The sequence below is a fragment of the Ailuropoda melanoleuca genome, chromosome 2 (assembly GCF_002007445.2).
Source record: "Ailuropoda melanoleuca isolate Jingjing chromosome 2, ASM200744v2, whole genome shotgun sequence".
NCBI classification, from domain to species: domain Eukaryota; kingdom Metazoa; phylum Chordata; class Mammalia; order Carnivora; family Ursidae; genus Ailuropoda; species Ailuropoda melanoleuca.
In genome coordinates this window covers 112,697,620-112,722,702 of record NC_048219.1, presented here as the reverse complement: position 1 = coordinate 112,722,702, position 25,083 = coordinate 112,697,620, and the positions used below count along the sequence as shown (strand labels likewise).

The following is a 25,083-nucleotide window of genomic DNA, read 5'->3' as shown; positions in this document are numbered from 1 at the left end:
ATTTGGCAGCCTTTACTGGGCCATCCCCAATCTGAATGAATATTGAAGAGTTCAGATTATGCCCTGGCCAGTACCCTCTACTGGTATATATCAGTCTTGGTATGTGACTTGCTAATGGCCTTACATAATCTGAAGAAATAAAAATGAAAGCCTATATCTGAAGGATATTTTATACAGTTATTTTATTGTATTTCTAATGTGAAAATCAAAAATGTCTTCAAACCAGAAGGTGATAGTCTAATTTATTGTAATCAATCTACATTAAAATCTATTAAAATCAGTTCACCAGTTGAATAGTTAGAAAAGGGAAAATAACCCACACAGTTAATCATTTATAAAGCAATTTGGTAAGGTAGACTCAAGAGAAATCACTCGCTAACAATTAAACCATATCCATTTTTGTCCACTGACATTGTATACTATGTCTAGTAACCCTGTGGCTGGACTCATAATAGAAATAGAAGTACTTATCAAACTAGAACTTAAATTGTACCAGTTTATTAACGCTTATTTTCATATTATTTTATACATTTCCTTCAAGAGAGCTCCAGATTTACTTTGATCATCCATAGACTATTTGCCCATTTAAAGTATCTATTGGTATTTTCAGAATTGTGTAACCATAATGACCATCAATTTGACAATATTTTCCTCACCCCCTCCCCACCCCTAGGAAAAGCTCATATCAATTAGCAGTTACTTTTTATTCTCCTACCCCATGCTCCCTAAACCAGGCAACCTCTAATATATTTTATGCCTTTAAAGATTTCATGTGAAGGAAATTATAGAATAAGTGGTCTAATGTGACTGGCTTCTTTCACTTAGTATACTATTTTCGTGGTTCATCCGTGTTTCAGCTTATATTAGTACATCATTCTTTTTTATTGCTAAAAAATATTCCATTGTATAGATGTACCACAATTCATTCATCCATTCAGCAGCTGGTTGATATTTGGGCTATTTCTGCCTTTGGCTATTATGAATAAACTGCAATGAACATGTGTGTTCATGTGGATATACGTTTTCATTTCTCTTGGGTATGGACCTACCAGAGGAATTGCTTTGTCAAGTGGTAATTATATATTTAAAATTCTGAAAACCTGCCAGACTGTTTTCCAAAGCAGCTGCACTATTTTATATTCCCACCAGCAACGTATGAGTGTTCCACTTCTTTGCTGAAACTTGTTATTATCTTTTTAAATTACAGTCATCATAATGGAAGTGAAGCATGATTTTGATCTCCATTTCTGTGGTGACTGATAATACCAAACATGTTTTATGTTTTATCAGCCATTTGTATACCCACATTAGTACCTGGGCTGAAAATTGAGCCTGCTTCTCTGTCTTTAGATCCTGCAGACAAAATTAGCATGCTTTGTACTACTAATATAATTTCAAACAACAAACCTTCTGATACTTCATGCCTTTAGTAAATAAGCCAATGAGTAAGAGAGTAGGATACTTTCAAGAGGAGAGGCCATTATGACCCTTTGCAATTATAGCATCTCCTTAAAATAAATATTATTTCCTGTTAATTTTGCTACAGGATTTAATCTGTGACTGTTGTTCCAGCCAGATGAATGGCAGTGTTTTGTATTTGTAGCTCCCTCCCAAGAACATCTTCATTGCCTTTCCCATTTTGTAAGCTCTTATCCTGAACACTGTAAAGACAAGAAGGACCTGTTGTCCTTCTGTGGTAGTGAGATGAAGGTGTGTTCTCTATGAAATCCTCTGGGTAGCTGTCAGGGTAGTTGTCGGTGTCAGTGTGCCAGGCTGGTAGGATCAATTTCCTTGTCCATTTCTGTGGAAATTAGAATCCAGGAAATTAACTATAGCCGTGGTTCTGAGTTATTTGCCTGCCTTGTATTTTTTAACAAACTGACCTCTTCTTCTTACTTCTACAAAAATATGTCGGAACCTCATTCATGCTTAGCCAAACCTAATTCCTAGCTCAAAGGAAGATGGAGGGAAGGGACCTCTCTCACTTTTTTTTTTTTAATAAGTACATAGAATGAAGAGGTAGTATTTTTACTTGGTTATGCATCACACTTTCAATATAATTATTTTGCTGAGGTAAAAAGTATGGAGTTGCAAAAATAGCACTTTTATTTATTTATTTATTTTAATTATGCCCATTTTACATTCTTGAGCTTCAAAGGATGCTTAATTATGTTTAATATTTTGGGGCTAGTTGACCGGATAGATAGGCATTTTACTTTGATTTTGAAGGTACATAATTATCTGCCAAGACCAATAACTCAAAGTTCTTATTCTACCTGTTTAACTGATTCAGGAAGCTTAATGTTCAAACATAAACACACACACACACACACAACATGACCCCATATTGTGTGAAATAATCATAAAAATGATATGAATGTCTTAATGTTACCTCAGCTATTTTTCATGACTTTTAATTTTACATATGTCTTTAATTGGCTATTCGTTAATGACAAGTACAATTTATACAGAGAATTCGGTATCTTTTTGAGAAAGCGAATTACTGAAATACTTTAAAACGTAGCACCAGATTATAATTAAGTGTACTGTCAGGTTGTCATTTATTACAAGAATAAGATAGAAGAGATTGTACCTGGACAGTGAGGTGTATTATGTCCCCTAGTAAACCTGGACCTATGTCAACCATGGAAAAGGAGAGTCAGCTTCGTCTCAGTAGTGATAAGAAAGTATTTTTTCCTGATGGGGCAGGGAAAAGGTGGCCGCGAAGAAGATCTGTCACAGCCAGTAGAGGGGGAAGATATAGAGTGAGGGTAGATGAATGATTCTGATGTACGCGGATGTTTTCAAAGCTACGCCATTTCTCATTCTGTTTGTGCATGTGGAAAGAGCAGAATGCTGCTTACACCACTAATAGAGTTAGCTTCATTTCTAATATGTTTTGAAAGTGCAAAAAGTACAGTGGAATGGTTGATTTTTTTAATTAATAATTGAAATACCTTTGACCATTTTCAATCTCCCCCCTACTCACCACAAGTAAGAATACCATGTGATTCATATAAAAAGCGTTTAATGGATTTTATTGTGATTGTGTTTAATAATTTTCCCCATCATCTCTGGCCTAAGTTTCCATACTAATCAGCCACATTAATTTCTTGTAAATTGTTTTGTTGAATGTGTAAGAGGAGACCACTCATAGTAAATTACTGGTTATACAATTCACCTAGAGTTAGACAAGTTGAAACTACGGAGTCATTTGTTTGATTCTAGCTTTGTGTAGATTGAGAATTCGTGATAGGGGCTATAAACCCATCTCTAAATGATGGTGGTAAAGAATATAGACTTTTAGGAGCAGATGAACCTGTGTTAAAAAATCTTACTTTAACTCTAAGAGTCCTGTGATCATGGGTTTCAGTTTCCTTTTTAGGAAAAGAAAAACAATAAACTTCAGAGTAGCTTTACAGATAAAGTGAGGCATGCAGAATAGTTAGCACAATTCCTAGCAGAAAGACAGTGCCCAACAAATCATAGCTAATAATTTTGTTGTTAGTGGATCTTTCTCTGTTGTGTGTAGAAAAAAAAAAGACAAAACTTAGTCACATTAAAGAAATCTAGTTCAAAAGACTTTAATATTGTTTTGCTCTCCCACTAAATTCTATTGACCATCAAACTAAGTATTTACCCATCTTAAACCTGAAAATAACCCTTTTTATCTACCTAATTTTAGAAGAGCTGAATAATTCCTTTCGGAGATTTTTTCAGAGAAATTCAGTAGAAAAGTTCTGCTTGTTATAATGTTAATTTCTTAGCGTGACTGCCGAAACTATATATATCCTTCCTGAAATTAAACGTGCTAAGAGTAATAACTCTGAAGAAAACAGACAACACAAAGGAAAGACTATAATAATTTGGTTATGCTAAAAAAGGACTCAAAGCACCTCTGAAAAATAACACAGCTATCTTGTGTTATCCTAGTAATTGGGAGCACGATTTAAGAAATAATTACTCTTGTTTTTCACATTGCCACTTTTATGTACTGGAATCTGTGTACTACCATTTATCTTTTCTGACAACAATTAAAGCTTACGTTAGCTGGTAATTAATTTCATTTTCTTTTACTTTTATACCACATTAGTTGAATAGAATCAAAGAACTTACTACAGTAACTTATTAAAACATTCTCTACCATTGTTTAATAGTTGGAAATGTGGTTTTGGATTTGGCATTTCAATACTGTTGTAGTTTTTGATGTATTTACTTTTCCTTGATGTCTTCAGATATAGTATCAAGATAAAATTCATTATGTTTATACCTCAATGGGAACCTCTACATATGGCTTTCAAAAGCATCTGTAAATTATTGCACAGCGGATACTTTTTGAAAATTAATGATTAAGATATGAAAAAAGAGACACCATTTTCTTAAATAAAAATCAGTTGTTTAATTGAGATTTTTTTCTTGAGGGGGTGGTGAGAAGACTTTAATGACATGATTTTGCAAAAACTGCTCTTGTGACAAATAAACCAGTTCGTAGCTCAGTTTTGCTGTGTGTAATCAGCTATCATTTGTAGGCATCAAATTATTATGTTTTCATTCTGGAGAGTTTGGAAAGAAATGATTGCTAAAATAACGTATAGATATATGAATATATCTGAAATGCCTTTTCTGTCCAGAAACTATGTCTTTTGTAGATAAAAGTGTACATTTATTCTTTTCTTTTCCCCCTCAGATGTGGGTTCTGTTGAAGGACTTGCCTATCACAGGGCTTGGGATACCCTGTACTGGACCAGCTCGACTACCTCATCCATCACCAGACATACAGTGGACCAGACGCGACCGGGAGCATTTGACAGGGAAGCAGTCATTGCCATGTCAGAGGATGACCACCCACATGTATTAGCCCTGGATGAATGCCAAAAGTAAGAAACAGTGAATTGTTATTTCTTCATTAGAAGTCAAAGATTATCAAAGTTATGTTAATTTTTAAAAGAATTAACTTTTAAGTCACAGGTGTTCTTTGAAGTTCTCCTTTCCTCATTCATAAAACTATTTTTTAAAAAGAGCATTGTAAATGTGAGTAATTAGGATCCAGACTTGTGAAATGATAGGTATCAACTCCATGAAAATTCCAGCAAAAGACAATCTAAATGATGACAGGGAAAATAGAAACAATACTGCGCTGGAAAAGGTATATGAAGTAGACATTAATGCATAGATGATTAAAATGGTAAATCTGAAAAAAAAAATCCTGTTAACATGTATTGAAAACTAAGAGATGTTTCTATAATCTAATTAAGTAATTTTAACAACTGGGAATCTTTCCAATTGAAATACAGAAAAAAACAACAATAACTCTTTGTGTGCAGCTATATTTTCAAAAGACTGGACAATAGTCTAAATAGTCCACATGTGTTTGGTGATTTATTGTGCAGGCATTTATAATAATACTTACAAAGAATCCATGACAAGAAAAATGCTCAGGCTATGGTATAGAGTGAATAAAAAACAAAGCAAATTAGAAAAAAAAAAACTCATGTTTGGGATGGATGCCATAAGGAAGCAATTGTATGAAAAAAGGAGAACAAAGCTTGGGTTATGTAGAAAAAAGATATTAATGAAGTTCCACTTTCATACAATATTATAAGAATATTTGTTAACTACTGGAAACTCCTTTTGTTCTTAAATTAATCAAATAAACAACAATCAGACAAATCTGGCTTTCACCAAGGAGAAATGGGAGAGCTCTTTTTAGATGTGGAAAAGAAAAAATGAAGAATAGGGGCGCCTGGGTGGCACAGCGGTTAAGCGCCTGCCTTTGGCTCAGGGCGTGATCCTGGCGTTATGGGATCGAGCCCCAACATCAGGCTCCTCCTCTATGAGCCTGCTTCTTCCTCTCCCACTCCCCCTGCTTGTGTTCCCTCTCTCGCTGGCTGTCTCTATCTCTGTCAAATAAATAAATAAAATCTTTAAAAAAAAAAATGAAGAATAAAAAGCAATTGTTGGTAAACACTGACCCTAACCACTTGAAAGAAGAAAGGACTGTAAATTAGTCAGTTTGTGAATAACTAAATCTGGACACTCATATAAAGCTCAAAATGAGATTAGATGTAATTCAGTAACACCTTGATCTTATAAATGAAGACTCTGAAGGTTGAGAGAAAGTTGATCCCTCACAAAGCTTTGGTGTCTTAGTTGAGATGGACACAGGCCTTCCGACGCCTGGGCAGAGCCAGTTCTGCTCACGCTGCTGACCTATCACAATACAGCTTCTTGTTCAAGCAACTGCATTGATCTTAACTGTTCAGCAGCAGAATCTTAGCACAGTAATAAGTGTTCTGCAGTTAATCAAAGGAATTTCTAAGACAATTTCGAAATAAACATAAAGGAGTTAACTGACAATATTATATATAATTAGTTTTAATCGATAAGTGCTTTATCCTGTATTTACTACAGAGCTAAAGTTACACTTCCATCTTACATCTAGTGAACTGTAAATTAGAATTAAAAACACGAAAATGTTTTAATTGAAAAATTACATATAACTAAAATTTAAAGTTTAAAAATATTTTGTTATTATACATACCAATGACACATTCAAATCACTTTTGAAAATGTATGTCAGTTGGTTAACAGAAATTTTTAAGTAAAATCTGAAATTCTAGGTAAAAACTATTTGAGTTCAAAACTTGGTTCAGTTACTATAAGTTTAATTACTCAAGCTCTCTGGCCTCTGTTTTCTTATTCATGAAATGAGAGGTGAAATTAAAGGAACACTAATACCTTCAGAAATTCTGTAACTCTAAAACCAATAATTTAGGAAAATATATGCATAAGTTTTAAAATGTTTTAATTAGTTTTCTTTCAAAAGTCACACTGAGTGGATAAAACTACTGTGTAATTTAAGAAAGTGGGATGCCATTTGTCTTTGCAAATTTACTCATTAATAGGACAAAATACTTTTGACACTTGCTCACTTAGAGCACTTTCTTGTTCCATAAGATAGATAAAAAGATTATGAAACATTTTAACAAAGAGCATAGTTGACCCAGCTCTTCTCCATTGGTGAGGGTTATATTTTAAACTAGCAAATAGAAAGATTTTTATTGTGACTTGAATATTGTTCAGTAATAAGTGTTTGCATAATACTAAAAAACCACATATTAAAAATTTTGTTGGTTATAATTCTACATGACCTTTAAGTTATTATACATAGGAATGGTATATACAGTCTTCCTATAAATAGGAAATATTATTTCAAAAAGTTTTTTTTTGTCAACATATATTAAGCATATTATTTCAAATATGTAGAATAGCCTGCCTCTCAGCCTCTCTCTCTTCCTCCCTTCTTCCTTCCCTCCTTTTTCTTTCCTTCCTTCCTTCCTTCCTTCCTTCCTTCCTTCCTTCCTTCCTTCTCCATTTTTCCTCCCCTCCCTGTTTCCCTCCCTCCCTCCTTCTTTCCTTCCTTCCTTCCCTCCTTTGTTCCATTCTAAGCAGCAGCAACCTGTCATCAAATAAACTCTTAGGGACAGTCCTATAGATAAAAGAAGAGAAAGGAGAGCTGTTTCGGTAGAAATACGGATTAGAAACTGGAACTCTACAGATTCTATTTTTCCAGTGACTTGTAAAGGCTTCCCCAAAGAACAGGTTGACAGACACTGGTTTAATCTGTAAGTAACAGATAATACTTTTAGGGAGTTGAGACAACCTCTGGAATTCCAAAAGCAACATTGTCATTTATTAAAAAAAAAATCACACTGGCAAAGAGAGAAGAGAAAAGAAGAAATTAAAGAAATATAGGAGTTTATTAGTTGTATTTCTCTAAAACATATGCAAAGGAGAATGGAGGATTTAAAAAGCAAACCAGGAAAGAGAAGTAGATTGATATTTACTAATTAAAAAAAGAAATATAGCTAGGTTAAGAATGATGTCTAAAACGATTATACTCAATCTGCTGAAACATGATATTAATAAGTTAGAATGCATTTGCGACTTACAGAAAATTTAAGATAACTGTTTCTTTCATGATTAAAATAAATTCTCACTATACATCAAACTGACTCAATTTAGTTTATTTGAGAGAATGTACAAGATAATTATTTTTCAGAAATATTTCTAGGTTTTATTTAAGAAACTGAGAAAAATATGCATGCATATATAATAAACATATCTCCACTTATTCCCTAGACTTCCTTAAAGGTCATAGAATATGAGACAAATAATTTTGCTTTTTTTTTTAAACAGCTTGACATTGCCACATTTCCACTGTTTCTGTTGTTAATGAAAATTTTAATTTATTATCACAATTTTCATTTTAATTAGCTTAATGTTTTGGACCAACTGGAATGAACAACATCCAAGTATTATGAGATCTACCCTGACTGGGAAAAATGCTCAAGTGGTGGTCAGTACAGACATACTCACTCCAAATGGTCTCACTATTGACCACCGTGCAGAGAAGCTGTATTTCTCAGATGGCAGCCTAGGAAAAATTGAAAGATGTGAATATGATGGATCCCAGAGACATGTAAGTTAACTGAGAATTTCTTGATTATAGATTTAAGCAATTATACTTTTTAAAAAATGTGCTTTGTACTTGCCTAAAATATGTGTATCAAGGGATTTCAAAATATATAATTGTTTGAACCAATTCAATTGAATATAAAGTAGAAAAGAAAACTGGATAATATTTTGAAAAATTTGTTCAAGTGCATTTGCTACCATAGAGACAGTCTAACTCTTACAAACTTTATTCTGGAGAAATAATAACTGAATTTTTCCTAATTATTAATTGAACTGGAATTGTTAGACTGATTTGCATAAGTTTCATTGTTAGTTATTTATAGTTTTTTAAAAGTGAAATGAAATTGATTTGCTGCCCTTGGATAAAAGAACACTGGAAAAGAAGAAAATAATTCTCTGTCTGTGCTTGGGGTCTCAAAACAACTTAAAAAGCTTTGAAGAGAGAAGAATGAAAATTCTTTCAGGGTCATGTGTATTCTCTCTTTTTTCTGGGTTCCAAATAAAATGTTAATGGAGCTGTATGCTGCCCCTGTAGAAACCCTTACAGCAGGTATTTAAGGCCTATAGAATAGTAAAAGTCCAGGGTCCACCACTTATCCTATGAGAACAGCAGTCCTTGGCAACTGAAAAAGCTCAGAGCTCAGGTGGTTAAGATCTGTGTGGTAACACGACTGGGGAAATCTTTACCCTTGCACTCCCAGCCCAGTGCATGCAAAAGGACAAAAAAATCCTGAGGCTCTTCACTCCTTCACTGCAATTCCTGAAGGGCCATAGTAAATATTTGAAGCTTTATGGACCATATTGTCTCTATCACAACTGCAATGACTCATAGTGTTAAAAGGCAGACATAGGGAATATGTAAATGAATGGGTGTTACAGTATTTCAGTAAAACTTGATTTACAAAATAGGCAATCAACTAGGAGGCCCTGGTTTCTTAATGCCTAATCTATACCATTAATCATAATGTTTAATTCAATTGAATATATGTCTATAAATATATTTATATTTATAGATATACACCTATGCATTATGTGTATGTGTGTATAAATATGCATTATATATTTATATATTATAAATATAGACATAGATAATTATCCCTGGGCAACTAATTGCATAGACACATATATGTATAAGTCTATATCTATATATAGAGATATAGATATGTGTGTGTGTGAGAGAGAATGACAGAAACAGAGAGAGAGAGTTTCTTGAAGAAAGAAGAAATACATCGGTTTACGTTCTAGCACAGATCCCTCATCTTATTATGGAGTGACTACCTTAAGTGGTACTGACATAGTACAGTTGAGTGCTTAAAGAACATGTGAATAATGAGCTAAGACCTGATGAGTTCAGTTTGTATTAAAAGCAGTAAATGTGATGACAATCTTGGTCTGTCTTTTCCAATTAAAAGGCATGTGAAGTAATAAAATATAGAAAGAACTCACACAACTTAATAGCAAAAGAAAAACAAAAAACCTCAAAACAATCTGATTTAAACATGGGCAGAAGAATGGAATAAACATTTTTCCAAGTTTCCAATAAACATGCTTCCAATTCAAACAATATCCATTTTTCCAAAAAAGATACACAGATCGCCAACAGACACATGAAAATATGTTCAATATTACTCATCGGGGAAACGTAAATCAAAACCACAATGAACGGGGCACCTGGGTGGCTCAGTTGGTTAAGCAGCTGCCTTCGGCTCAGGTCATGATCCCAGGGTCCTAGGATTGAGCCCCACATCAGGCTCCCTGCTCAGCAGGGAGTCTGCTTCTCCCTCTCACCCCCGCCCCCCCCCCCGCTTGTGCTCTCTCTGTCTCTCTCTCACTATCTCTAAATAAATAAATAAATAAATAAATAAATAAAATTGTAAAAAAAAAAACCACAATGAGGTGTCACCTCTTACCTGTTAGAATGGCTAGTATCCAAAGGATAAGAAATAAGTGTTGGCAAGGATGTAGAGAAAAGGGAACGCTGTGCACTAAGGGTGAAAATGTAAATTGCTGCAGTCACTATGGAAAATAGTATGGAGATTCCTCAAACAATTAAAAGCAGAAATACCATATTATCTAGCAATTCCACTTCTGAATATTTAAACCAAGAAAACAAAAATACAAATTTGAAAAGATATATCCACTCCTATGATGATTACAGCATTATTTACAATAGATGAGATGTGGAAGCAACCCAAGTGTCCATCAACAGCCAAATGAATAAAGAAAATATAGTATATTTATATAATGGAGTATTATTCAACCATAAAAAGAGTGATATTTTGCCATTTGTGACAATGTGGGTGGACCTTGAGGCATTCTGCTAAGTGAATTAAGTCTGAAAAAGACAAATACCTTTGACCTCCCTTATATGTGGAATCATAAAAAACAAACAAGTAAACAAAGCTCATAGATACAGAGAACACATTGGTGGTTACAAGAGGGGGTAGGAGTGAGAGAAATGGTTAAACTTTTTTTTTTCCTTACCTTAAATAAATTAAATATTTTTTAACAAAATAAAATAATAGTTATTGGATGAAAATTAGCCATTATCAGTAAAAAATTAGTAAAATAAAAATAAAGGCCAATCATTTAATCTTCATAAATTTTAGTTTCCTAATATTCAAATTATCTACCTAACTTTCAAGGTTATTATGAGGATACAGTACAAAAGTATGTGCCCAAGAATACAGCAAAGAAACTCTAAATGAAGCTATTGGATAATGCTTTTAAAATGGCAGTCAGGAAAATCATTGTCCTGGATGTGGTATTACTTTCTACTAGGGACTAATACAGAAAATGCTTCCATAGTGCCTTATAACAATTCTTTATCCACTTCAATTTATTATTTTTATATACCTGCTTTGCTTTTACCCCCACAGTATATTCTTATGTATGGTAATTATAGCTACTCTAAGTGGTTCAGTCATCAGATCTGTAGTATAACTTTAAAGATTTCTTTTGACGCTTAAAAAATATGTGCTTAGTTAAGATTTCAACTCTCCATTTCTCATCCCTGTCTAAACTAGGATACTTTCTGGCTGGCTATAGTGAACAATATTGTATTGTATATTTGAAGTTGCTGAAAGAGTAGATTTTAAATATTCTCACCAGCACCACCACCACACACACACAAATTCTAACTATGTGAGGTTATGGATGTATTAACTAACCTTATTGTGGTAATCATTTTGCAATATATACAATTTCAAATAATCATGTTGTACACTTTAAGCTTACATATGTTATATGTCAAGTATATTTCAATAAAATTTGGGGAAAAAGATTTCTGTCCTGTAGAGATGCAAATGTTGAGAGGAGAACATTAGTTTAAAGGCTATGGTTTATCCCCACACAGGACACTAACCAATTTTGTCTCAAACTTAGATTACATATTTACATTCCTCTGTTTTATCATCAAAAAAAATCTTTTTTGGCCCCAAGCTGGGAAAGTATTTCAAAATTTATTACATTTTTACATCCATCTAGATTTCTTTACCTTTATCTTTATTGTAAAGGAGCAAATGAGTGTCCCACTCATCTGGTTTTTAATAAATATGCATCTGGATAGTTGGATTGTAGAAGCCATAGGACTATATAATACAACAAATAGTTCAAGGTTATATAATCTCTAGTAGCTTCTCCTCCATTTTGTCTTGGAAAAAAAAAGAAATTCTGTAGAGTTCTGTTTTAACCAACAGCAATTTTTTTTTTAAAGATTTTATTTATTTATTCGACAGAGATAGAGACAGCCAGCGAGAGAGGGAACACAAGCAGGGGGAGTGGGAGAGGAAGAAGCAGCCTCATAGCAGAAGAGCCTGATGTGGGGCTCGATCCCACAGCGCCGGGATCGCGCCCTGAGCCGAAGGCAGACGCTTAACCGCTGTGCCACCCAGGCGCCCCAGCAATTTTTTTTTTTTAATAAAAAGCACATTGAATACTGCAGAGATTTTTCTGTTACCTAAAGACAGAGGATAGAGAAAATGTGTTAGCTTTTGACTATAAATACAATCAAATCTTGACACAAAACTGTTTTCATTTGTGTCTTCTCTCTGTTTTTTTAAATTGAAGTATAGTGAACATAAAATATTACATTAATTTTAGGTGTACAACATAGTGATTCAACATTTATAGACATTACAAAATGATAGACAATTAGTCTAGGTACCATCTGTCACCATATAAAATTATTGCAACATTATTGACTGTATTTCCTATGCTGTACTTTTAATCCCCGTGACTTATTTATTTTAAACTGCAGTTTGCACCTCTTAATCCCCTTCATCTATCTTGCCCATCCCCCAACTCCCTTACCTCTGGCAACTACCAGTTTGCTTCTGTATCTATGAGTCTTTTTGTGTTTCGTCTGTTTGTTTTGTACTTTTGGTTCCACATGTAAGTGAGATCATACAGTATTTGACTTTCTCTGACTTATTTCATGTAGCATAATGCCCTCTAAATCCATCTATGTTTTCACAAAAGGCAAGAGTTCGTTCTTTTTATGGCTGAGTTAATATTGCAATGTATATATTTTACATGTTCTCTATCCATTAATCTATTGATGGGTTCTTGGGTTGCTTACACATCTTGGCTATTGTAAATAATACTTCAATGAATGTATCGATGTGTATATCTTTTCAAATAAGAGTTTTTGTTTTCTTTGGATAAATACCCAAAAGTAGAATTACTGAATTACATGGCATTTCCATTTTTAGTTTTCTAAGGAAATTCCATTCTGTTTTCCATAGTGGCTGCACCAATTTATATTCTCACCATCAACAGGTGACCATTCGCATTTCTCCAGATGCTTGCCAACACTTGTTATTTCTTGTTTTTTGATACTAGCCATTCTGGCAGGTATAAGCTGATATGTAATTGTGACTTTGATTTGCAATTCCCTGATGATTAGTGATGTTGAGCATCTTTTCATGTATGTGTTGGACATCTGTATGTTCTTCAGAAAAATCTCTATTCAGGTCCTCTTGCTCATTTTTAATTGAATTGAATATTTCGTTGAGAATTTGTGCATGCATGTTTATGAAGGAGAATATTAGCCTGTAATTTTCTTTTTTTGCAGTGCCTTTGTCTGGTTTCGGTATCAAGGTAATGCTGGCCTTATAGAATAAATTTGGAAACATATATTTCTCTTTAACTTTTTGGAATAGTTTGAGAAGAATAGGTATTATCTATTCTTCATATGTTTAGTAAGATTGTTTTTTGGGAGGTTTTTGATTACTGATTCAATTTCATTGCTAGTAATCATTCTATTCTCTTTCTTTCTTTCTTTTTTTCTTTCTTTCTTTCTTTCTTTCTCTTTCTTTCTTTCTTTTTCTTTCTTCCTGATTCAGTCTTGGAAGAGTGACATTTCTAGGACTTTATCCTTTTCTTCTAGGTTGTCCAGTTTGTTGGCATACAACTGTTCCTAGAAGTCTCTTATAATCCTTTGTATTTCTTTTTATTTTTTTAAGATCGTATTTATTCATTTGACAGAGAGAAAGAGGGAGAGCACAAGTAGGCAGAGGGGCAGGGAGAGGGAGAGGGAGTAGCAGGCTCCCTGCTGAGCAGAAGGCCAATGCAGGGCTTGATCCCAGGACCCCTGGATCATGACCTGAGCCCAAGGCAGATGCTTAACTGACTGAGCCACCCAGGTGCCCTGAATCCTTTGTATTTCTATGTTGTCAGTTGTAACTTCTACTCTTCGATTTCAGATTTTATATTTTTGGGTCCTCTCTTGTTTTTTTCTTAAATTTGGCTAAATTCTATCAATTTTGTTTATCCTTTTAAAGAACCTTATTTTAGTTTTATTGATCTTTTCTATTTTTTTGTCTTTATATTTCATTTATTTCTCCTCTGATCTTTATTATTTCCTTTTACTAACTTGGGGCTATGTTTGTTCTTTCTTTTCTTTCTATGAGGTGTAAGGTTAGATTGTTTTTTGAGGTTTCTCTTGTTTCTTGAGGTAGGATTGTATCACTATAAACTTCCCTCTTAGAACTTCTTTTGTTGGGTTCCATAGATTTTAGAGTATTGTATATCCAATTTTATTTTTCCCCATGTATTTTTTTATATCCTTTTTGATTTCTTCATTGACTCACTTGGTGTTTAGCAGCATGTTGCTTAATATCTACATTTTTGTGATTTTTTACAGTTTTCCTCTTGTAACTGATTTCTCATTTCATACTGTTGTGATAGGGAAAAATACTTCTTCTTAAACTTACTGAGACTTGTTTTGTGACCTAACATGTAACCTATCCTAGACAGTGTTCCATGTGCACTTGAAAACAGTGTATTCATCAGTTTTTGGATGGAATGTTCTGTATGTCCATCTAGTGTAATGTGTACTTTAAGGCCAATGTTTCCTTATTGATTTTCTGTCTGGATGATCTATTCATTGATGTATCTGGGGTGTTATAGTCTCCTACTATGTTTGTATTACCATCAGTTTCTCCCTTTATATCCATTAATATTTGCTCTATATATTTAGGTACTCTAATGTTGGGTGCATAGCTATTTAAAGTTGGTATATTCTCTTGTTGGATTGATCCCTTTATCATTATGTCATGCCCTCTTTGTCTCTTGTTATAGTCTGTTTTAAAATCTGGTTTTTTTTTGTTTATTTGTTTGTTTGTTTTTTGATGTAAGTATTGCTGCTGCAGATTTCTTTTTGCTTCCATTTGCACAGAATATCTCTTTCCATCCCTTTACTTTCAAACTATATTCCTGTAGGTCTGAAGTGACTGTCTTGTAGAGACATGGAACTTTTCTTTTTTAATTTATTCAGCTTTGTCTTTTGGAAGGCAGCTATGCTCACAGCTATACCACCAATGCCACCTATGTCTTTTGATTGGATCATTTAGTATATTTACATTTAAAGTAATTACTGATAGGTATGTATATTGCCAGTTTGTTAATTGTTTTTAAGCTGTTTTCTGAAGTTCTTTTCTGCTCTTTTCTTCTTCTCTTGCTCTCTTCTGTTATGATTGACAACTTTCTTTAGTGTCATGTTTGGATTACTTTCTCTTTATTTTTCATGTAATTATTTAGTTTCTTCATTTCTGGTTACAGTGGAGTTCATATATTTTGAAATATTTAAATACATAATATATATTTTCTTACAAATATTTATAAATTTTAAATTGAAGTATATTTATAAATATTTAAAAATATTATTTATATATTTATAAAATAGATATGTAAATATATATATAATCAGTCTACTTCAAGTTGATGGTCACTTAAGTTCAGACATGTTCTAAAAGCAATAGTTTTACTCTCCAACCACGTTTTATCTTTTCGAGCTCATACCTTACATTTTTAAATTTTGTGTATTCTTTAATTGTTGATACAGTTGATTTTTTTCCTTTTGTCATTTTTCCTTCATACTAGCTTTATAAGTGGTTGATCTACCACTTTTATTATATGTTTGCTTTTACTAAGAGGTTTTTATTTTATAATTTTCTTACTCCTAGTTATGGCCATTTCTTTTCTGTTTGAAGAAATCCCTTTGATATTTTATATAAGGCCAATTTAGTTGTGATCAACTCAGTTAACTTTGTTTGTCTGAGAAACTCTTTATCTCTCCTTCAATTCTGAATTAAAATCTTGCCAGGTAGAGTATTTTTGGTTGTAATTTTTTTTCTTTCAGCACTTTGAATATATTGAGCCACTCTGGCCTGCAAATTTTCTGCTGAAAAATTAGCTGATAGTCTCATGAGGGTTCCCTTGTATATAACTAGTTGCTCTTGTCTTCCTGCTTTTAAGATTCTCCATTTTTAAATTTTGACATTTTAATTATAATGTGTCTGGGTATAGTTTTTGGGGGTTCATTTTGTTGGGAATTCTCTTTGATTCCTAAACCTAGAAGTCTGTTTCCTTCCCCACATTAGGGAAGTTTTAGCCATTATTTCTTAAATAAGTTTTCTGCCCCTTTCTTTCTTTTTTCTCCTTCTGAGACCCCTATAATGCACTTAATGTTGTTACAGAGATCTCTTAAACTATCCTCATGTTTTAATTATTATTACTATTATTTTTTTTTTTTTAATTTGGGCTGTTCAGCCTGGGTGATTTCACTACCCTTTTTCCCAGATTGGTGATCTGTTCTTATGTATCATCTAATCTGCTATTGATTTCTTCTAGCATATTTTTTTCAATTTCAGTTATTGTATTTGTGGGTTCCAGAAGATCAACAATCCTGGTCACCAGAACCAGGTGCTCCAGTTGTGGCCCCTGTGGGCCCTTCTGTTGTGGCTGAACTGGGACTGCTGTGGGCATACTCGTGTGTGGGGTTGTCTCCTGCACCCCACATACTGGGGTGGGAGCTACTTGGGTGTGGCACCAGTCCAGGCAGAGGCCACCTGCAGGAAGCAACAGGTGGGAGCTTCCTTGAAGGGGTGCTTGTCCTGGCCAGTGCTACCTGCTGGGTGCAGCAGTGTGGGAGTGGCATTGGGGTGTGCTCATCCAGCTGAGGCCGCTCACTCAATGTGGTAGAGTGGGAGCCACTTTGCAGGTAGGGAGTGTGCTGACTTGGCCATTTGTCTTTCTGTTTTAATGCAAATTAGGTGGAACCAGGATTTAGATGACTCAGAATCTTTCCTCAGGACATCTATCTTAGTTTCACAAAAATTATTATAATAAAGAACCTCAAAAAAAAGAACCTCAAAACTTCAGGCCAATGCAAAAATGCTTAACAGCTTATTTACAAAATTGTTCCTTCCTCTACTTCCCAAAGCCATAAAAGCTCCAAATAATATTACTCCCCCATAATCCCTGCTTAATGACAGAGTGATTATCTTTCAAGAGAATGATTTTCAGATCTGTGTCACAGATTCCGTACTTGAAGATAATTTGAACAATGTCTTCTTTTAATGTAATAAGTAGAAGAAGGCTGATCTCTGTGAGTGGGTGGATTTTTTTTTTTCTGGAAAACTGTGTAACAGAGTGGTGAGTTCCAAGGCAAATTGAGGTGCTAGCACCTAACTCATAACACTAGTCTTAAAGGCTTCATTTATAAAAGAGCCCTCTGTGTATGAACTTAAGGTCTACAGAATAAGAAAAGATTGGAGATACATTAATAATTGTAATTCTGTTTTGAATGTAAGATATGACCTCAAAATATTAAGAATTGTAATTGAAATGTCAAAACTTATTTTGGCATCGTTAGCCATCTTTGAATGAACCTATATTTTGTCTGCTTAACTAGATTTGAGGACAGAGTTCATCTTTTCTACATCTTAGAATTCACAGTTACTTCTGTTTTCACAAAATTAGAGAACATTATTTGTGTTGATTTTAGCTGTTATTTGTTTTTACCTAATAATGAACCATGAACACTCCCCACCTCAACATCTCTGTGAGAAGATTGTTTAAGCACACCTTGAATATTTTCATTTTCTATTTCACTGGATGTACTTGATAACTTATTTTAGTTTTATTTTAGCATTTTTTCTTTTTTGAGGCAAAATTTATTTATGAATTTGGTTTTTAGGTCTCAATTTAGGCTTCTGAAATAAACTTGAACAAGCCAGCTTTTTTCTCTCTCTCTCTGACAGTGCTTCAAATACTTAGTGAGAATTGTCATTTTCAAGAGAGACATTACCACTTTGATTGAGTTAAATTACTTCATACAGTACTTTTGCATACAAAAGACATGATGCAAGTCTCCAAGCAGTTAAGGAAACAGTTAGGATCTGACCTTTCTATAGGTGTCACATGGATTTAGGAATAGACTTAACTTTTAAAAAAAGGTGGATGGGGTTCTCTATGCTTTTATTTATTTTAATAACAGTATAGTCTAAGGAAATTGCTTGGTTAGATGGCCCTCTGTGGTGACCTGACCATTATAATTTGAAATGCAAAGAAAACACTGAAATATTTTTTTTTCATGGGTAGCTATAACCCATCCTTCAATAATATATAAGACTCAATTTTTATTACCTTCATTCTCTATGTTCTGTTTCTTTATCATGCTCATTGGATAAAGGTATGTGTATGGGTCCGAAGTTACCTTATTATTTTGCCAATTATCAGAATTCTGTGTTTGCTATGCCATAGTGTTCATGGTCAGTGCCATGGAATTACCACTCATTTCTATATATTAACCACTGTCTCTTGTGTTTCAATCATTATTTTGTAAACAGAATATGAGTTATTTGTTCTTGAATGCCATTTTTTTTATTTGACTTAAATTTCTGGATACTATTATACTTTTAAGCTTATTTTCATGATTAATTACGTGTTTTTATAATCTATTACGAAGATAACCATAAAACTATGAGACTGGGAGTATAAGTGAGAGCTAGGTCATCTCCTTTTATCTTTAGGAAAAGTTAAAGATGCAATCTGGCTTAAGTTTAAAGATTTAATAACAAGATATTTCTCTTGGAACAAAAGATATTATATTTATTCTGAAAAAATATCTAGGGGTATATATCATAATGCTATAGAAGTCTTAGAAATCTCTAAAAATGCTTGCGTTACATGATAACTGTTGAAAAAGCAGAATGATTTTTCTGATATTCTATCCACTTAGAATTTTTGCTTTTCCCACTTATATCTTTTTAACTAACTTATATGTAAAAAAGTGTGACCCGTGTCAATTCTTAATTTGAAATGTGCCTGTACAATTGAGTTGAAGCCCTAGAAATCAAAGGATAGCTTTTAGACCAGATTTCTTTTTAGATCCTCACAGAAGCTAAGTGCTCCTTATCTGAAAAATTCCTGTGTAGCTAGTTGAGTTCATTCTAATCTTCTTTTGATGGGTCTGTGTCAGGCCCTTTTGTGTGTGTGTGTGTGTGTGTGTGTGTGTGTGTTTCCTATTATCTTCATTCTTCCTCCTATTTTGTTCCCCTTAGGAAACCATACTAATGTAATTGATATATTTCCTTAGAATTTGTATATAGTTTTTACAAACAGGTCAGCAAACCAACATAATGAATTTTATTTTTTTTATTTTAGCATGCATTGTAAAAGGCATTGCAGAAATGTGTGATAGGGAAAAACCATAGGATTAAAAAGAATGATATTTAGGAAGTAGAAAATAAAGTTATGAAGGTTTAAAGATTCTATGAAAGACTTAGATGCTGACCATGAAATATAAAAAGAGAAAAAATATTGTTCAACTTATAAAGTCAAAAAGGGCTGAGACAAAGCAAAATTATTGAATGGCCAGAGAAAAAATAATTTCAGAAAAGGTCATTTCCTTTACATGGTTGTGTGTAGGTTTTTTTTGATTGTTTGTTTGTTTTTTAATTTTGGGTGAAACAGATGACAGTAGAGAAGAAATGCAGTAGAGAGAAAAAGAGGGAGGGAGAAAAAGAAAGAGAGAGAGAGAGAGAGAGAGAGAGAGAGATCAAATATTCCCAGGGGAGCAGATTGATTGGAAAGAAGTTTGATGTTACAGTTTGAACTACTTCAGAGTGTATCTTCTTTAATGAGTAGGAAGTAACCTATATGTAGCTAATTGATAAAGTTTGGAGAGATTCTTATAAATCTGGATATTATGAGCCCACAATTTGAGTACATTGCCATGGTTCTCCCAAAGTGAGTTTGAGGAATTTGTCTTCTCTTGATTATCCATAGGAATTAAACTGTGGCCATGCACATTTTTGAAACTATCGTTTAAACAAAGTCTAATAGACTTATTTAGTGTGTCGTATCTTAAAGCTTTTAATATGCTCATGCACATTATAATTATTAAATGAGAAATATAGCATAGTGTTGTGATAAGAACTTTTTTTTTAAAAGATGGTATTCCACGGGTTTAAGTGTTGTAGAAATTTGCAAAATACTGCTATACTACTTACAAATCAGTTACTTTAACAAGGGAAAATTATGTAATCCATTACTAATCAGTAGATCAGGGAAACAAATCCTTTCAAAAATCAAAAAAATATCAGAAAAAGAAGATATGTTTTTAAACATACATTTTACCTTTTCTAATTTAGTTATCTTTTAATATTTAGCTTAACAAATCCATTCATAGGTTTAATTTCTTCTGTCAAACTCAGGTTTTAATATTCAATTTTATCTTAGGGTGAGGTCATAATNTTAAAGATGGTATTCCATGGGTTTAAGTGTTGTAGAAATTTGCAAAATACTGCTATACTACTTACAAATCAGTTACTTTAACAAGGGAAAATTATGTAATCCATTACTAATCAGTAGATCAGGGAAACAAATCCTTTCAAAAATCAAAAAAATATCAGAAAAAGAAGATATGTTTTTAAACATACATTTTACCTTTTCTAATTTAGTTATCTTTTAATATTTAGCTTAACAAATCCATTCATAGGTTTAATTTCTTCTATCAAACTCAGGTTTTAATATTCAATTTTATCTTAGGGTGAGGTCATAATAAAATAGACGCACACATGGTTTAAATATGACTTGTACCGATAAAAATGTAATAATTTCTTGGGTTTTTCTGATTTTAAATACCACATTAACTTGTGTGGTGGTTCTACCTACATATTTATTGAAAAAAGCATTCTCTGCTCAACAATATTTAATTTAATCTTCCTGGCTGTCCAGTTATTATAACCCCCCCAAAAGGAAAAAAAGAAAAAGAAAAAAAAAACACAATAATTTCATTCAGTCTGATTTTTGTTTCTGTTCTGTATCTGTCATTTTTGTTGCTCCAGTAGCTGAAACAANATCAAACTCAGGTTTTAATATTCAATTTTATCTTAGGGTGAGGTCATAATAAAATAGACGCACACGTGGTTTAAATATGACTTGTACCGATAAAAATGTAATAATTTCTTGGGTTTTTCTGATTTTATTTATTTATTTATTTTTAAAGATTTTATTTATTTATTTGACAGAGATAGAGACAGCCAGCGAGAGAGGGAACACAAGCAGGGGGAGTGGGAGAGGAAGAAGCAGGCTCATAGCAGAGGAGCCTGATGTGGGGCTCGATCTTGTAACGCCGGGATCACACCCTTAGCCGAAGGCAGACGCTTAACCGCTGTGCCACCCAGGCGCCCCGGGTTTTTCTGATTTTAAATACCACATTAACTTGTGTGGTGGTTCTACCTACATATTTATTGAAAAAAGCATTCTCTGCTCAACAATATTTAATTTAATCTTCCTGGCTGACCCAGTTATTATAACCCCCCCAAAAGGAAAAAAAGAAAAAGAAAAAAAAAACACAATAATTTCATTCAGTCTGATTTTTGTTTCTGTTCTGTATCTGTCATTTTTGTTGCTCCAGTAGCTGAAACAATAACTAATATTGACAGGGGCTAAGACTAGGTGATTATAGCCTTTCTCCCCGCAGTTACAATGTAAGTGTTAATCATTTCTTGGAAGGTATCAACTACCTGAGTGGCACAAACCTTTCCAATTTCCTAGAAATTGCACTTGCTGATGACACTTTTAGAAACTTTATGCAAAGTTTTTTTTTGTTTGTTTGTTTGTTTGTTTTGTTTTCAGAGTATATTCCCAGGCAAAAATACTAAGTCCTAAGATTTATCTTTAGAATGAGAAGGATATGGGATAATCTTCCTCCTAGACAAACACACTCTGATGATATGAACTCTCTTGAGTAAAAATAGGAAAACAAGTTGTAAAAAAACACTAGTCAATTATAAGTAATATCAATCACAAGGATGTTAGATACTTTACTTTTTTAGCACCAAATATTTCTTTTCTACTTATAGAATCAGTTATTTCATTCCATTAATGAATAAAGACATCTATCATCTTTCCTTTTCTTTGCTCTGCTTTGCTTTTTTCTTTCCTTTCCTCTCCTTTCCTCTTCTCTCCTCTCCTCTCCCCTCCTCTCCTCTCCTCTCCTCTCCTCTCCTTTTCTTTTCTTTCTTCCTTTCTTTCTCCTTTCTTTCTTTCTTTCTTTCTTTCTTTCTTTCTTTCTTTCTCCTTCCTTCCTTCCTTCCTTCCTTCCTTCCTTCCTTCCTTCCTTCCTCCCTTCCTTCTTTCAAATTTGTACTTATGTCTGTGATATCTACTTTTAAAAAAAAAAAGATTTTATTTATTTATTCGATAGAGATAGAGACAGCCAGCGAGAGAGGGAACACAAGCGGGGGGAGTGGGAGAGGAAGAAGCAGGCTCATAGCAGAAGAGCCTGACGTGGGGCTCGATCCCATAATGCCGGGACCACGCCCTGAGCTGAAGGCAGACGCTTAACCGCTGTGCCACCCAGGCGCCCCTATGATATCTACTCTTTTTGAAATATTTTAATGATAGTATGAAATTTATAGAGGACTGGACTCTGAAACTTATAAAATAGGTTTTAATGCCTAGAAGAGTGAATTTTCTGGCAACGTAAGTTTGAATTACTTAGCCAAATCAAAATCATATCCTATCATCAAAAAATAGGTATTGTGATTTCAATTTTTAAAAGATGTAATATATTTGAATTTTAAAAATTTAATTTTTGATTTAAAGTTAACATCAGAATGAACAATCACTATAAGTTTTAGTGAATTTTCCACCACTAACTGGGACAATCTGTAGACTTGGAAACTACGGCCTAAAAAGGAGCATTAATTTCTAATGTTTCTGATTGTGGTATCTAATGCAAATTAGTAAAGTTCCCAACTATCTATTGGAGTCAACGTCCCTTTTTTTTTTTATCAAAAAAATGTTCTGTAACATTCCCATTCTTATTGTGAAATGAAATCTTGCTTTTTACCTATCTTTATAGGTAACTTTTCTAAGCTCAATTTAATACCTGAGTTATAATATAAAATACACATATGAAGTAATTTATAGTAAAAGAGAACATAGTTCAATATGTAAATGTACAAAATAAGGGAGAAAATGTAAAGAAGTGATCAGATGTTCTTTAAAATTAGGAATAAATTCTTGATAATTATCTAAACACAATGAAGTGAAGTCATCCTTCAATTTGTGTAGAAGTTGCATTTTTTGAAAAATAATAAGCACATAGGAAAGGGGTCTGTAAAAAATACTTTTCATACATGTAAAATGGAGTTAGAGTCTAAATTTTCATAATTGTAAATAGGTTTTCACCTTTGTAAAAAAATCTTGTAAGACAAGTACGGTACAACCAGATTNATACTTTTCATACATGTAAAATGGAGTTAGAGTCTAAATTTTCATAATTGTAAATAGGTTTTCACCTTTGTAAAAAAATCTTGTAAGACAAGTACGGTACAACCAGATTCCTGGTCCCTGACCACTGAATTTCCTAGTCAATGCCTCCCACCTCTCTACTCAACTCCCATCCCACAGTCAAGTGAAATCACAACCAGTACTTTCCAAAACTCCCAGAAGGGATGGAACTGCTTCCATTGAGAGCCACTAAGATGAGTAATTTGTTTTAAAATGAGATATGAAGAAAGGTTTCCCGGCAGGAAATTATCTTTCTGTTTTATCTAGAATGCCTCAAACACATGGTATTCTGCACCTATGAACAGCTATATGGACCATAGACAAAAGATAGAATGACTGTTTGTTACCAGAAGCATTATGGGAGCTTAAATTCCAACAGATTAACCAATGGAATATATGGAACTGATGGTATCTGTTGCCTGTTACATAACAGGCATTGCAGTCAAATATATTACAAATAAGCCCATTAACTAGTGAATCCTAAAGGACTACTGGAAACTTAGGTGTTTTATTGTCTTCGACATATCTCTGAATTCAAGAAATACAATTTAATATCCAGATTATTATCTCAATATTGGCTTTCATATATTTTAAGTGTCCTTGGAAATGAATAGTTATTCAAATTATAATATGAATTTAATAAATTTCTATTAACTTTCTAATCTTTAAGAATAGTGAGTGACTAAACAGAAATGTGACAAAATAGGAAGAATAAGACAATAGAATTCTGTTACTCCATTAAAATGATGATATAAAATGTGTATTAATTCCATGGGGAGATTTATTATATATTAATAGAAAAAATAGAGAGAAATTAACACACTGTCACCCAGACTAGATCTCTTGAGATCTTCCTGGTTCTTGGTATGATGAGTGATTCTCCATTGAACCTGGACATTGTTGTTTTATTGGATGAAATTTTGCATCTTATTTAAACCTTCTGTTTTAACTGGCTTTCCCTGATATTACTATGGGAGAGGAAGGTGAGGTCTTGCTTTGTTACTGCCAGGTGGAGATAGAAGCTAAGGTTCCCCACTTAGACTCTATTGGCACCTGAGGCATGATTGTTTGTCTTCTTTACTCCTGTACAGGGATGGTGGGAGTTACATCTTCCCAGCTGGTCTCCACTGTCAGCACTGTGGATTAGTTTCATTATTCCTGGATGATGCTAAAAGTCCTGATTCTCCACTAGGCTTCTTCAGACACTACTCTAGTAGAAAGGGGGAGGGCACTCACTACTGCCAGGTAGTGCGTCCAAGTCCAGGTTCCCCACTTGACCTTCCCTGGTGTGAGTGTGTGTGGGTCACAGTGTTTTATGTGGTGTTTGGCTAAAATAGTGCCTTGCTAGTTAGAATCTTTTCTGTCTTTTGCCTAGAGAGAGCAGGCTTTTGTTGTTGTTTGTCTGTGTGTATTGGCATTTCTGAGTTGCCAGCTTACTCAGTTCTAAGTCTGGGATATATGAGGCAAAAATAAGGCCCAGGGAACTCACCACCATGTTGTTCCTCAGTCCCAAGT

At 33.6% G+C, this 25,083-nt stretch overlaps 1 protein-coding gene across 1 annotated transcript in view; it reads left to right on the top strand.

Moving 5' to 3' along the window:
- Nucleotides 1-25,083, top strand: part of LRP1B (LDL receptor related protein 1B) — a 1,837,899-nt gene that overhangs the window by 1,499,019 nt on the left and 313,797 nt on the right. The window contains exons 41-42 of the mRNA XM_034642051.1: nucleotides 4,688-4,877; nucleotides 8,278-8,482. Of these exons, the coding sequence (XP_034497942.1) occupies nucleotides 4,688-4,877; nucleotides 8,278-8,482 (395 nt within the window). The remainder of the gene's footprint in view (nucleotides 1-4,687; nucleotides 4,878-8,277; nucleotides 8,483-25,083) is intronic.